Genomic DNA, 14,116 nt, shown 5'->3' with positions numbered 1-14,116 from the left:
TTAGAACCGGGAGAGAGGAGAACATTCCCGGCAAAACCTCGTAAGTCTCTGGGGGTGGTGGCCCACGTGCTGCGCGTCCATCGCCGGGACTTGCACCATCTGTCGTAGAGGCTGTCCCTAACATCGGAACATGGAAGACCTCCGAGCTGCCCGGAAGGTGACGTCAATCAAACCAGAGGAGACAGTTCCTCAGACCCCACCCCACGTGCCGTGCCCTTGCAGCCTGCTCGGGTTGGGGGCAGAAACCGCGTGTTGGCCCGGCCCCACTACCACTCGGAGAAATGCGGGTGTCCTGCCCCAGGGTCTGGCCGTCCACCCGTGCCGGGTAGAGAGCTGGCGGGGGCTCCCATGTCCGTCTGGGAGCACCCACACTTCCACACTCAGCTCTGTGAGCACAACTCAAAGGAAACGTGGAGGCCCATGGAGGGGCAGTGTGCCTGAGGGGGTCTTCAGCCACAGCGCCTGCTTGGGGTTTTCGTCTGGGAGGCCCCACGGCACGGGAGCGGGAGGGGCAGAGCTATGGGAAGTGGGGGCAGCCAATAAGGGCGTGCTCTTCAGCAGTGGCCCCGGCCTAATTCCACTGGGGACTTTCCAGAAGCTGTGCCCCACACCCTGGAGAAGTACTCAGAAGATCCCAAGGAGGCCTGAAAACCCCATTCCTGGGGCTGCTCCCTGGGGGTTTATTCCCTTCTTGCTCAGCAGAGAAACCTGTCAGGCAGAGAGCAGGTCTCGCTGGAAGTCAGCTGCAGCCCGAGGGAAATGGGAGAGTCTGCACCCACTGTGGCTCCCCACACTCCCCTAACCCTATTCCCGACCCACCGGGGTCCCACCCGCTCCTCCAAGGGACAGCTCTCGTAGTGTCCCCACCTCCCAGCATCCTGCTGGTGGCCATGTCTGGGAGTCTGTGACTCTAGCGAGTGACCCCAGGGGCAGGCAAGCCCACGCTGCCCTTCCCAGACCAGCCCCAGCACCAGGCCGAACGCAGACTGAATAGCCCCGCACGGACGCGGGCCATCTTGTGCATCTATCATCCATGCTGTGCTCGGAAGGCCAACTCCTGTCACTTCATCCCCCATCCCCCTCAGAACCTGGACTCTCTCAGGGGGCGCTCCCACCCGTGCTCCGAGGAAGGGAAGGCTTCCAAGGACCCTGCGAGGTTCCTCGCTCCCTCAGCTCTGAGGACGCACCATGCACATTCGTGTTTCCTTTGATCCTTGGAGAAACACAGGATGAGAAGAGGAGAGAAAAAGCAGAAAAATGAAAGAAGGTGTGTGGTGTCGCCCCTCTGGCCAGCCACGTCCCTGAGGCCCGGGAGGGGCCCCTGGCATCCGAAGCCTCTCCCAGCCAGGGCGGCTGGTGCAAACCCTCCCTCCCCCAGCATCGTGCGGGCACTTCTTTTGTTCTTTGCCGAACGCCAAGCTGAGCACACGCCCCGCAAGCTCTCAGCAGAAGGACAGAGAAATGCCTCTGGACCCACACCAGGCAAGAGCTGCCTGGCTCCCAGCCAAGATGGGCATTTGAAGGGCCTGACTTCACACCGCGAGGCTCCCCTGCATTTCAAGCTTGGCCCAGCCACCTGCTGGCCCAAGAAAACAATGCCACAGGGCTGTGAATCACAGCAGGGGACAGTTTTCTGAGTTGGAGGACGTTCCAGTAGCTTCCTGGGGAAGATTGCGGGGTTCTTTAAACAATGGGGGCCATTGGGGTCCTTCTGCTGTGAGCTGGCCAGAGGCAGGAAAACTGACCTCCACCCCTGACCCCAAAACTGAATGGTTCCCAAACGGGAGCTTTGAAGACCAGCCTTCTCGGGGCACCGCACACCCACCCACATGCCCGCTGGGGAGCCCTGCTCCACGGCCGGTGGCAGCTCCAAGGGGAGCATGACCCCGGGTGGCACCGACTGCCTGTAGCCAGGACTGTGAGGTCACCTGGTCAAGCCGACGAATGCAGCACAGGCATGGCTTTCCAAGAGCCGTGCAGAGCAAGTGTGCACGGCAACATTGAACAAGTCATTGCAACTCGATTGACTCCGAGTGGACTATCTCGGCAACAAGAGGAACGGGGGAGCAGGCCTATTTCCTCCACGGAAACATGAGCCGGGACTCGGGCGAGCCAGGAGGCGGGAGGGCCGGGGGTGCCCGCGCGAGCCCCCACGCGGCCCGAGGCTCTGCGTGCCAGCCTCGTTCCCTCTGCTGGGACCCTCCCCTGTCTCCTGCGTCCCTCCCTTTTGCCCTGTTACTCTTGAGAGACAGATGTCTTCCTTCCCCCTGGCCTAGGTGCACTGACAATGCGTCAGACAACCCACATTTTAGCCTATTCTGGCACTAACACCGCATTCGTTTTTGCAGCTGTGTTGGCCTGTGTGCAAACGTCTTCCCAGCGCTGCCTGACCCTCGAGTCTGCCAGGCGGGCGCCAGTGCCTGGGACTACAGCTCTGCAGTTTGCTGCGACCCCGTGGGCCCGGGGGGCACGTGGGGATAAGCAGGGACCACAGCCTGCACAGTTACCATGATCTGAACTTTAGGGGTCCGTCCTAGACACAACAAACCCAAGAAAGACCCGAGCTCCCCACCTGCGTGCGCAGCAGGTGGCCAACTTGGAGAAGAGCGTCCCGCCCTCCGGACTGAGCGGAACGTCACACCGAGGCCCTCCGTAGAGGCTGTGGGGTTCACGCAGCGCGACTTCCCCCGGAGCCCTCGGCTGGACCTTGTCCTCCCCTCCTCCCTTCCTCTCTGATGGGCACGCAATCCCAGAAGACAGGGGAAAAGCAGACAGCCCACTTAGATTATTCGCTCTGAAATAGAGAGCAGCACATTGGGCAAAAGAGCAAGAAATCTCAAACCGGTTTCTGTTTAGCGCGGAGTGAGTCAGGTGATGCTGAGGGTAACGTCTCCCATTGCTTTTTCCTTATGATGACATTGCAGTCGGCGTCCCTGTTTGGAGCATTGGGACCCTAGTGCTGGGCTGGGGAGGACACGAGCCGGCGCTCACAGTGGCTCCATCCGACCCTCCCTGCTTATCAGAGGTGCGGGGGCCAGCCCCTCTCCAGAGGGTCCCTGCGGAGGAAGCACACCCTTCTTTCCCTTCGGACAAGTGTCCGCATCTGTCCCGGAGATGGGTCTTGCGTTCTCACCCCACTAGCCATCTCTGTAGACCTTGGAGGGAGGGGTGGGTGCCTAGGGGAGGGTGCTCAGCGTTCCAGCGGCTCCAGGCAGCCCCCGAAGCTGCTCTGGGACCCCTGCTGGCCTCGCCAAGAACCATGGAAGTGCTATTTTTATCCTGATGAACAATAGTGCCGAAATGTCTTCCGACATGACAAGACACAAAATTTAGGTGCTGAGAGAGAGACTTCAATTTCAAGCTTAAAGATTACTTTGGGTCCCCCAGGACTCAGAAGCAATTTAGAGCTGATACCCTGAACAAGAGGAAGGTTACAAGATTAAGACCAACTGCTGTTTGGATAAATGGTTGGTAATTGCCCACATCCGCAATTATACACGGGCGCATGATTTCTTTTCCGCTACCTTTCTCCTCTCCTGCGTCCCGTCAGGATTTATTCGGAAGGAGCCCACCTTGGTCTTCTTCTGCCGAGCCTTGGTGACGTCATACTCCACCTCATCCATCAGGGCCCTGCATGCTAGACAAGACACAAAGCATCTGTTACCTCTGGAAGGGGCAGAGGAAGGCCCCCCCGAGCCCTTCTCTAGCTGGACCTCCGCAAGTGCCCGCTCCCCAGAAACGGGGAGTGGTTCCCGTCCCCCAACTGCTTCTCCGAAAGCAGAGACGTGCAGAGCTTTCAAAGACAGTCGACGAGACTTGTTTTCTTTGTATACTCCTTTGCACAGTGACTTTTTTTCAAACCACATACATAGGACTTTTTCATTTAAAATATGTTTTTTTAAAGAATAGAGAGACCCTAGCTCCTAGTCTGTCAGAGATCCCCAAGCCCCACTGGGTGGCATTAATTATACTCAGGGAACATTTGCATTATGGGAAAGGTTTGCCCCGAACTGGGCCCTGCTCCCAATGACACATTTTTGCTGGATTTAAAATCTCAGGGAGCCTCTGAAACTTGCTTCTTATGGGCTATGGGGCCAACTTTGTCCCTTCTTGCCACGCACTGCCCGCCCCGCTGAGAACCGTCACCACGAACAAGTAAACGAATGATGCCTCCAACATCAGCCTCGTTTCCTCAGCAGGAAACTGATTCTGGACTTGCTGTCTTTGTCCCAACTGTAGATGAGGGATGTTGGAGGACCCTGGTTTTCTGCATGACCCGCCCCCGCCCCAAGCAAGGCCTCCACCACTCAAGACCGCTCTGGTGTGAAGGAGGCACGAGCACGTTCTGTCTTACTCAAGCGTCTCGGTGTCTTTGTTAGAACAGCACAATCTTTAAATGCCTAGAATGTGAATTCTGGCACCAGAGACCCCACCGCTTTGCTGCTGTTTCCTGATTGTACACAGAAACGGGATGGCTGAGGGCTCAGCCGCACAGGTGAGAACAAAGGCCAACCAGAACCCTGACGGCCGCTAACACTCTGGGCTGCTCCCTGCCTTCCAGGCGTGGGCTAAGCTGTGCTCCCACGTGGCGTGTCTCCCACACGCACACATCCCCGTGAGCACGACCCCAGTACCACCCCCCTCTCTCGGCCGGAACTGGGAGATCAAGCACCTTTCCCCAGGATTCACTCCCGAGGTGCCAAGGCACGACCACGAGTGAGCGCGTCTCGGGGCACCAGCCCCCCTGAGTTGCCGCACGGGCCCGCAGGTCGAGAGCTCAGGCCTGGGCGTGGACCAGCCCGGCGCCGTCCTGCCTCCACCCCTCCCGGCCAGGACCCTCTCTGCCCTTGTGAGCAGCCCTAGGCCCTTTTGCCTGCTATTATGGAACGTTCAGTCCTCCTGGGTCTCCGGGACCCCACACAGCTCGTGGTGGGGATTTCAAACTGTTGTGCAGGCTTGTTTCGGACAAAGTTGCTTGAACCTGTTTTGAGTAAGTTGTTTTCATCTCAGAAAGAAATGGCTGACGTGGGGGAGGCCGTGTCAGGATGATGTTACCAAAATCGCTGTGCTGCTGAGTGCTTATCAGCGTGACCATTCCGAGCAGCCGTCCTCACGTGATCTCACTTATCGCGTAAATACCAAGAACTCGTGAGCCCTTCCGAAGACCGTTGGGTCTGGGCAAGTCTCCGAAGGTCTCGAGACACCTGTTCCAGCCGTGGCCGGGCTTCTCGTGGGTACAGCTGAAGTGTGCAGTGGTCCCTGGAGAGAGACGCTCCGGGACAGCCCCCCCGGCCCCCGCCAACCCCGGTGCCCTGGCTTTGGCTCTGCGCCCCTGCAGCGAGGGACCCGCGCAGACGGCTGGCACAACTTTTGGCTGGAAGGAGGGACGCGGCCAAGAAACAAACTGGTAGAGAAGTCCACCTCCACTAAGCCCGGGCTTGCTTTCTTTCATCCCTCCTTTGCCGGGAACAATAGTGGAATTAATCTATCATTGGTTCGGGGTGTATTATTCTTTATTGGCTTATTAACAGACACTATCCCGTATGCTATTGGCTTGTGAGGTATTATTATTACAATTCCTGCAGTGAACCTCTGTTAAATAAATTATTAGCGAAGACAATCTCAGTTTCCGGGCATAATTTGCCCCGAACAAAACAGCCTGTCTCTCCAAGGCCGTCGCCAGCAGGAGACGGAAGGTTTGTCGGCCCCTTGCCAGAAGCATCCGTCCCTGCCTGGTCTGTCCACTCAGCACTTTCTCCTCCCGTCGCTGGTCTCCCTCTATCGCCAGTGAAGGAACGCATGGCCTCACCCTTGGCCACAGAGAACACACACTTCCTGTCCCTGTCCCTCACCCTGACGGCTATCGTGGCTCTGGACCTGGTTCCAGGATCTTCCTGCAGAGAGAGGTGGCACTCGCCCTTGGCCCTGGTGTTGCCCCTCCCAACCTGTGGTGGGGGTCCCCATGAGCTCGGCCAGAGGCCCCGGGACTAGGGAATATAGAGATACAGCAGGGGAAGAGCTGCAGGGCTCGGCCTCACACTGACCGGGACAGCAATGCCCTGTCCTCCAGGACACACTGCTCACCCCTGCTGTCCGCAGCTCACCATACTCCCGGGCAAACCTCACTTATGGTTAGTTCCCTCGTCCCAGGCTCAGGATTACAGCGTCTGTAAAGCATCAGGCATGCGCAAGGCCGGCCCCTTCCCCACCCTCTGGAAGAGTCCGGACTCTTGGAATCCCCAACCTGACCCGGTGACCCACCTGGGATCCCAGATCTCCAAGGTCTCTCCATTCTGTGTTGCAGAACCACATTTCAGACTCCAGCCTGATCTGGGGCATTCCTGGCTCTTGAAAGCTCACAAGGCTGGAGCTGTCTGGCCCCTGGGGCTATCCGGTCATGACACCTGTTCCCTTCCACTCAGGATTCGGGGCACTAAGACAGGCCCCGTAAAGGAGGGCTTGTGAAAGAGGGAGCCCTGGAGGGACTGAGCTGATGGCGGGGCCACTGGTCATCCCTAAGTCTTGGTGGTCAGGGAGGCCCACGACTCCTGCCTTTCTCTCCTGTGGCCCGGCTGCCTGGAGTCCCAGACTGCCGGGGTGGGGAGGGTCCACACTCACGGGTCAAGCAGAGCGTCTCAGGGTCAAAGGGGATCCCCACCTGCACGGAAGGCTCTAGCTTCCAGGACAGGCTGGGAGGGAGCCGGTCTCCAGGGCTGCCAACCCTGACCTCCCCGTGGAGGGGCGGCTCGATGAGAAAAAATCATTTTAAATTTCTGCCCCAGGTCACAGAACAAGTTAACAGAGTCACATCAGCGACCTGGGCCTCCAGATTTCCAGTCCGGTGTTAATTTAAATGTTAATCTGAAATCTTCACTTCAGTCACTGGAGTTTCGAGTTTATTAGAGCAGGCGGCGGGAGCGGAGCCTCATGGGGGGGTTGGCGGGTCACGTTGCCTGCCAGAGGGCGAGCCCTCCTCCCAGCTGGGCCCGCCAACCTCTTCTGTCTGTCTGCCTCCTCGCTTCTCCCACCCTTGCTCTCCCGCTCTTTCTTGGAGTGAGATTTGGGGATGGCAAGGAGGTGGCGGAGGATGGCCCGGCAGGCTTGGGTGACCCCTGGGGCTCAGGGGCTGCAGCTGTCTGCAGAGGGCTCACATCATCCTGGCCCTGCCGTTGGTGAGCAACCTCACACAGGAGGCCTGAGAGCTGCCACCGGGTGCAGTTCGCACAGGGGACTAGCGACTGCAGTGAATCAGGGCTGCCCCCCCACAGGCCCCTGCTCCGCACCCGCCCCACATGCTCCTGACCCCAGCGTCTGAGCACCTGCCGTCTTCAAGAACATGAGCCAAGTACAAGGAAGGAGCAGAGGGTACGCCGCAGCCCAGGCCCTCGGAGGAACTCACATTCGACTGGGGTCGCGGAGGGGCAGTGATGTGGAGAGGGGCCCGGAAAGCGCAGAGGCACCCGCAGAGACCTCGCCAAGCAGGGAGGGGGTGCCAGAGTCCGAGCCAAGAAGAGCCACCAGCAATGCCCAGCCCCCCAGCTGCACATGCAGCTGAACCCCAGACGCACCTGGGAAGATGCCAAGACACAGACCCCGGGGCCAAGCCTTGGTTCTTCCCTGGTCTGGGTGTGGCCTGGGCTCTGTCTGCATCTGGGGCGAGCACCTGATGGCTACTCAAAGACCCACACTCTCCCACCACCCAAATGCCTGTGTGCTGCTTAGTGGAGCCCACCTTCATCGTAGAGGAAGCTCTGGTCCCTGGGGTGGGGGACACGTCCCGGAGAAGGTAGCACCACCCCACACTCCGCCCACCAAGAAACACTCATTCTCCGCAAGCAGAGGTCTTTCTGAGACACCGTGGGCACTAGACATCCAAGAGTTGCTGGGGTGTTGAACAATCCTGCCAAGGAGGCAGCGAGAGAGACACGAGCCGAGAGACCCACAGCGAGCCACACCTGTGTTGAAACAACGACCCGAGCTTGGCCGTGTGCCTCCGTCGGGGCTGAGGATGCAGGAGGAGCCAGGAGCCCCCGACAGAGGGGGAGGTGCCCGTGGGGGGGATGCAGGAAGCAGCCCGGGGCCTGGGGAGTCAATCTCACTTCACCTCCTTCCTCCCCCCTCCTCCCTCACCGTCGCAGGTGGAATTGTGTCTCGGAAAAGGATATGTCCCCAGCCTAACCCCCAGTACCCGTGAATGTGACTCAGCGAGAGACAGGGTCTTTGCAGACAGTTAGGCTAAGCTGGGGGCCTTGATCCCATATGACCAGCGTCCTTGTGAGAGGAGAGACACAGAGACAGGTGGGGAGAGCCCTGTGACGACAGAGGCAGGGTCTGTTAGCTAACAATCCGGACTCGGGGATAGGTGAGGAAGGCCCCTCATTTCAGAGGGAGCGTGGCCCAGCCGACACTTGGATTTCAGAGCCCGGGCTGCAGGAACCAGGAGGTTTTAAGCCATCTGGTCACTGAGAGGAAAGTCACTGGACTCACCTAGCGTTATGCCAACACCGTGCCAGGTGACAGAAACACAGCCGGAGTGGACGGCGGGCCTGTGGGGCTTGCACTCCAGCCGAGAAGACGGCCTGACACTGAGGGCGCCACAGAGCTGGGCAGGAGGCTCACAGGACACCTGCTGGCTCGGGTCTTGGGAGACACCCCGAGGACACGCGAACAGCCAGTCTGGGACACAGAGGGGCCGGTGTCGGCCGCTGGGAGGAAGCGAGCTGGAGAGGCCGTGTTCGAGCAAGGGAAGACTTCATTACGAAACCACGTACTCTGAGCCAGGGCGCAGGGGACACAGTGGAGAGTGAGAGGAGCCATTCCTGGAGTTCCCACGTGGGAGGGGGGTTGCCAGCAAGCTCAGGACAGGAGCGCTCCCACGCTTCGAGATCCTCCGCTCGGGCCAGGACTAGAGAACACGGCCGCCACATTGTGAGATTGGGGTGCTGGAGGCCTGCATCGGCCTGTCCAATGGGAGGGAGAAGCTTTGCAGAAGCTCCCGGGGCCTGGCTCCCGGGCTCTCCGGCTTTCATCCCGGGCATGCGCACCGCACCTGCGGCTGAGGACGGGCCACGTGGGAATGGAATCGAAGCAAGAGCTGCACCAAGGCCCCAGGTGTGGGGGGAGCCGGATGGCCGCTGCAGGAGGAAGCTGCATGAGTGGGCACGGGGTGGGGGGAGGGCAGGGGGAGATGGAGCCACTTCAACCCGTGAGAATAACCAGTTCTCCTTTAGGCCTCGGAGTGTGCGGTGGTCCCACCGTCGTGGGCTGGCCTTTGTAGGAGAGGATGGGAGGTTTCCCCGAGAAAGGGACCAGGAAGGCCTGAGGGGTGGGGAGGCATCCACCAGGGGAGGAGCGGAGGGGACAGGGTCCTCAGGAGCGGGGACAGCACAGGCTGAAACAGCACAATGGAAAAGCATAATGTGAATTTGAGGAACAATAAAACAAAATAGCCCCGCTCCTGAGGAGGAGTGTATGAAAGGTCTCTGGCCCGTGATGAGGCTGCAGGGTGGGCAGGGAGCGGACCCGGCAGAGCCTTGCTGGCAGAGGTAAAGAGATGTGCCTTTATTCTAAGCCATGCGGGATGCTGTGGCATTTTGACTAAGGTGAGACTTGATGTAATTTGCATTCTTCAAAAATCGTTTAGGCTACTGTTAGAAGAGACAGAGGGGACCAGGGTGTGTGCAGGTAAGCTGATAGGCTACTGCAGGCATCCCAGCAAGAGATGACTGCAGCTTGGGTTACAGTAATGGTAGAGGAGATGCAGAGAGGTTGATGAATTTGAGAGCTCTTCAGGAGGTAAAATCAGTAGGATCAGCGGTGATTGGCTGTGCGGGTTGGGCGGACCCTGCTGGTTGCACCACCATTTCCGTTCCACGTTCTCCTTCTGTATTAGTAAAGCACCACTCATATTTGGTTCCTGACAGCCCTTTGTAACTGAAGGCTGGCTCCTTCCCGGTTCCCTCCAACCATAGTAATTCCTCGCACGTTGCCAGTTCTTGGTTTGGGATGCATGGGAGCTGGAGTTCTTGCCGGTGAGACACAGGACAAGGCTCTCCTCTCCTGGACAACACAGAGACGTGTAGGAACCTCCTCCCAGCCTCTGACACACAGGAGGGAGCTGGGGATGTGGTGGCCGTCCGGCGGAGCCAGCCCACAAGCCGAGCAAAGGGGAGATGTAAGCCTCGGGGTCTCACGCAGAGACCACCCGGGGCTGCCGGACTTCCGACGCAGCGAACACTGTCCTCGGTGCTGAAGCCATGCGAGTCCTGGCGGATGCTGCCGGCTTGCTTCCGAAGCCCGGCCCGGCCTCCTAGGGCGGCCATAGGTCCGTACCACACGTGGCGGCTTACACAGCAGACACTTTCCCTCGCGGTTCTGGAGGCCGGAAGCCCAAGAGCAAGGTGTCAGCAGGGTGGGTTCTTCTCTCCTGGGCTCGTCCATGTCCGTCTTCCCCCCGTGTCTTCACGTCGTCCTCCCTCCATGCGCGCCCACGTCTCTGTCTAAAGTCGCTCTTCTTAGAAGACCAGTTGTATTGGATTGTGAGTTATTGATTCTAATTCGTTGGTTGTTAATTATAACCCTAATCCTCATTAGGGTTAGGGTCTCTAAAGACCTCATTTTAACTTAATTATCTCTTTAAAGACCTTGCCTCCAATGGTTCCATTCTGAGGTACAAGGGGGTGAGGACTGCAGCATACAAATTTGGGGGGGCACACCACTCGGCAATAAGGTCAAAAGCTTATTTGCACAAGTCAGGACGGCCACAGGCCAGCAGCTTCAGCTCTGGTTAGCTCAGCACCTCAAAGACATCCGACTCTGCTTCTCCCTCTTCGCGCTGCTCTCAGCCTCCCCTGCGCGGTGGCGAGATGTTGTCTGTGGCTCCAAGCCTCCAGTTCTCAGACTCCTATGCCCGGGGTCACAGACGAGAGTCCTCCCCCGTCCACTTCTGTTTGCAGGGAAGTGTTCCCAGATGCCCCCAGCAGTCATCCTCCTACTCTTCCTGGCCGGAACTGTCCTAAGGCCTGGCCCAACCCAGTTACTGGCATGGACATGAAATTACTATGTTTAGCTTAGACCAGTGGGGACGCATCTTCTTGTGCTACAAAGAGCGCAAGCTTTCCCAGGAAGCACTTGGCCACTCTCTAGCTGAACAAAATCAGGGATCTGTCAGCAAGGACGTGCCCCGCACGGAGACCCCAGGAAATGCCCTACTCCATGAGAGTCTCGGCACTGGGCAGTGATTCAGGGAGGCAGCAGGTGGGGAGGGGTGCTGGAAAGAGGAGCCCACCAGCTGGTACAGAGACAAAGCCCTACCCGAGGCTCTTGCAAATACCGCTGGCCATTCATCTCCCCTCGCCAACACATCACCACGGCAACCCATCCGTGTGAGCGACTCCCCATCGAGTTTTAACCCAAATTATATTTTCCAGGCCTAAAATCAGAGTCACTGTGAGAAGGAGAACTCATTTTAGCAACTTTGAGATGCTCTGGATAGGAGGCAAAGATGAGACATGAATGGCAGAAGAGAAAAGTCGTATTAATACTTTACTCAGAACCCAAACCACAGGCATTTTCCATCTACAGGATTTTAAAAAAAAGAAGCAATATTAGAATTTGTTATTGGTGGTGTTTGTTTTCCAGGGAACGTTCTAGTTTCGCTATAATTCTATTTACCTCCAGTCTCACTCAGTCATCCTTGATGTTCAGGATAATGGCCTTTAGTCACCAAGGGAAGGGATAATTAAGATCAGCAAATGCTGTCTACTCTGGGAGAAATGCGGACGAACACACAGCTGAAAGATCTCCGGAACTAGTGAAACACGGGTATCTGAGCAGCCATCGGATACCAGAATCCAACCAAGCAGAACACCCGCCAGAAATCGCTTTATTCTAGTCAGGCGGTTCCCCTCTGATTGCTCTTAGAAATTCTTTATTGTCCATTTCTTGAGTACTACATTTTTCTTCTATAAGACCTGATAGTGTTAAGAAAAGTCTGGGAAATTGGTCACTTAGCTATGTTCACAAGGCCTAGACACAGCTATTTGAGCAGGGCTTCCGTCCTTTGGGTCCCTGTCCATTAAAACCATGCACGATGTGAATAAGGATCCCCAGGGACAGTCAGCTCTGGTGCTCTGCATGGGGGGGCTGGTGAATTCCCTGCCAGGGGACAATGGCTTTCATCTGTGGACTACTGGGCACTCCACACGCCATCATACTGAAGCCTATGGGAGGCTCTCTACAGTAGGGACTGTTGTCATCCCATCTTGCTGATGGGGAAACTGAGCCTTGAAGCTGTTAAGTGCCTTGCTTCTGGTCACACGAGGCTGCAGAACCAAGCTTCCAGAGCACATGCATCTCTAGAATTCACCCTCATTTCACTCAAACGCCTTCTGTGTGGAGAGGCATTAATGCCCCTGGTGATGGGCGAGCACCAGCATGTCGGGCGCCTTCCAAGGACAATAGCGAGAGCAAGTTTACGTGAGCATGTCATCTCATGAGGGCTCTGGAAAGACCCTCGCTAGGGTTCATCATTTTCATTAAAAAGGCTTGGTCGTAAGAGGAAGCCGAAATGCAGGACATGGCGTGAGTTCTAACGTCGACCACGAAACAGCCCAGGCTGACTTCATCTCACGGGCCATGAGTCCGACCCTCTGCGCCAGTGGGCTCTTGCATACCCGGGAGCGCTCCAGTCCTGCCAAGAGGAGCCTCCCCAACGCGTCTTCTCAGAAAGACACCTGCTTTTCCCAGGAAGAAAGCAACTTCCCGACAGTGAAAATTGGCCCACGTGGGTTCCAGTAAGGCCACGGCTCTCCTGCCGGAGCGTGTCTCTGGCTCTGTGGGGGAAGCCAGGGGCATTTCGTCAGCGAATCCCACTCGGCAGTGAGGCACCTGGCTGTGGCCACGTGGGCATTTCCAGAGCAGGGGCGCACACCGCTCTTTGAAGGCTCGGGCCTGACTTCCTCTGTGGATGCAGACCCCCTGCAGAGCGCAGAGGAAGAAGACCCCCTGGATCCCTGCCGTCTGAGCCGCCCTTGGGCGGTGCCTGGGCTCAAAGCACCGCACATTTCCACGCACCCTGTGCGGACACACAGACGAGGCCGGAGCCACTGTGTCCGGTGTCCATGCAGCCAAACCACGCAGCTTCCCGCCAGCCCTGGTGTGAGCATTGCTAAAGAGGTTCCCAATCCACAGGCCACGGCCACGGCCACGGTATCTGGCCAGGAAGCCACACTACAAGCCACCTCCAGAGACAGCCCACAGCCTTCCCCAACTGATACCAAGAAACTGGTCCACTCAGGTACCTCAGGGCAGAGGGAAGGAGGCCGGACAGGGCGGCTGGTGAGGGCTGGTGGGCACTGACAAGCCCCTGCACTGACCGGTTTGGCTTCACTGGCCCAACCAGACACTCACAAGACAGTCCACTTAGATCGAGAACCTCATGGAACATGTCCACTGCCGACAGCAACCGTTTCCGAGAACCAAACAAAACAGGAATCATGCAGGTTGGTTGGTTGGTTTTTAAGATTTCATCTATTCATTTGACAGAGACAGAGAGAGCACAGGCAGGGGGAGCAGCAGGGAGAGGGAGAAGCGGGGTCATCGCCGAGCAGGGAGCCCGATGCGGGACTGGAATCCAGGACCCTGAGATCATGACCTGAGCCGAAGGCAGCTGCTCAGCCGACTGAGCCCCCAGGCACCTGCGAGTTTGCTTTTCTAACCGGGGTGAATAACATTATCGTGTCCCCACCTTTAAAATGCCATCTGTGTGCCTTTAGTGGGGATTCAAATCAGAAGAGGAAAAATGACGTTAAAAGCCAGGATTTTGTGTCTTTTGTGTTTCACACAGGCAAACCTGTGGCAAAGCGGGCTTACATTTCTAAATTGAGTGCTGAGGACTCCAAGAAAAATCCACAAATCATTGCCACCACCACCAACACTGCCGCGATGAGGATTCCCAGAGCACAAACCGGCCCTCGCCTTAATTCAGGGATGTGCCAAGTAAACACAGACCAGTATCTCGTTTTCCGCAGGGAGGGAGTGAGCTGGGGCTGCAGGGGAAGGGGCAGCGCTGAGGAGGGGACAACAGGGAGAACACGGTCCTGGTTGCTGAAGCCCT

The 14,116-nt window shown here is 57.6% G+C and overlaps 1 protein-coding gene across 2 annotated transcripts in view; it reads right to left on the bottom strand.

The window, feature by feature from the left end:
• The window catches only part of CNPY1 (canopy FGF signaling regulator 1), an 88,135-nt gene that overhangs the window by 32,785 nt on the left and 41,234 nt on the right, over window positions 1-14,116 (bottom strand). For both annotated transcript variants that reach the window (XR_005838424.1, XM_008688578.2), the window contains exon 5: window positions 3,525-3,637. Coding sequence is in view for 1 of the 2 variants with exons in the window: in XM_008688578.2 (XP_008686800.2) it covers window positions 3,525-3,637 (113 nt within the window). In the remaining variant the exon portion in view is untranslated. The remainder of the gene's footprint in view (window positions 1-3,524; window positions 3,638-14,116) is intronic.

Source organism: Ursus maritimus, unplaced genomic scaffold, assembly GCF_017311325.1.
Source record: "Ursus maritimus isolate PB19 unplaced genomic scaffold, ASM1731132v1 scaffold_3, whole genome shotgun sequence".
Taxonomy (NCBI): Eukaryota; Metazoa; Chordata; class Mammalia; order Carnivora; family Ursidae; genus Ursus; species Ursus maritimus.
Note: the sequence above shows the minus strand (reverse complement) of the source record. Positions and strands in the feature narration are given on the sequence as shown.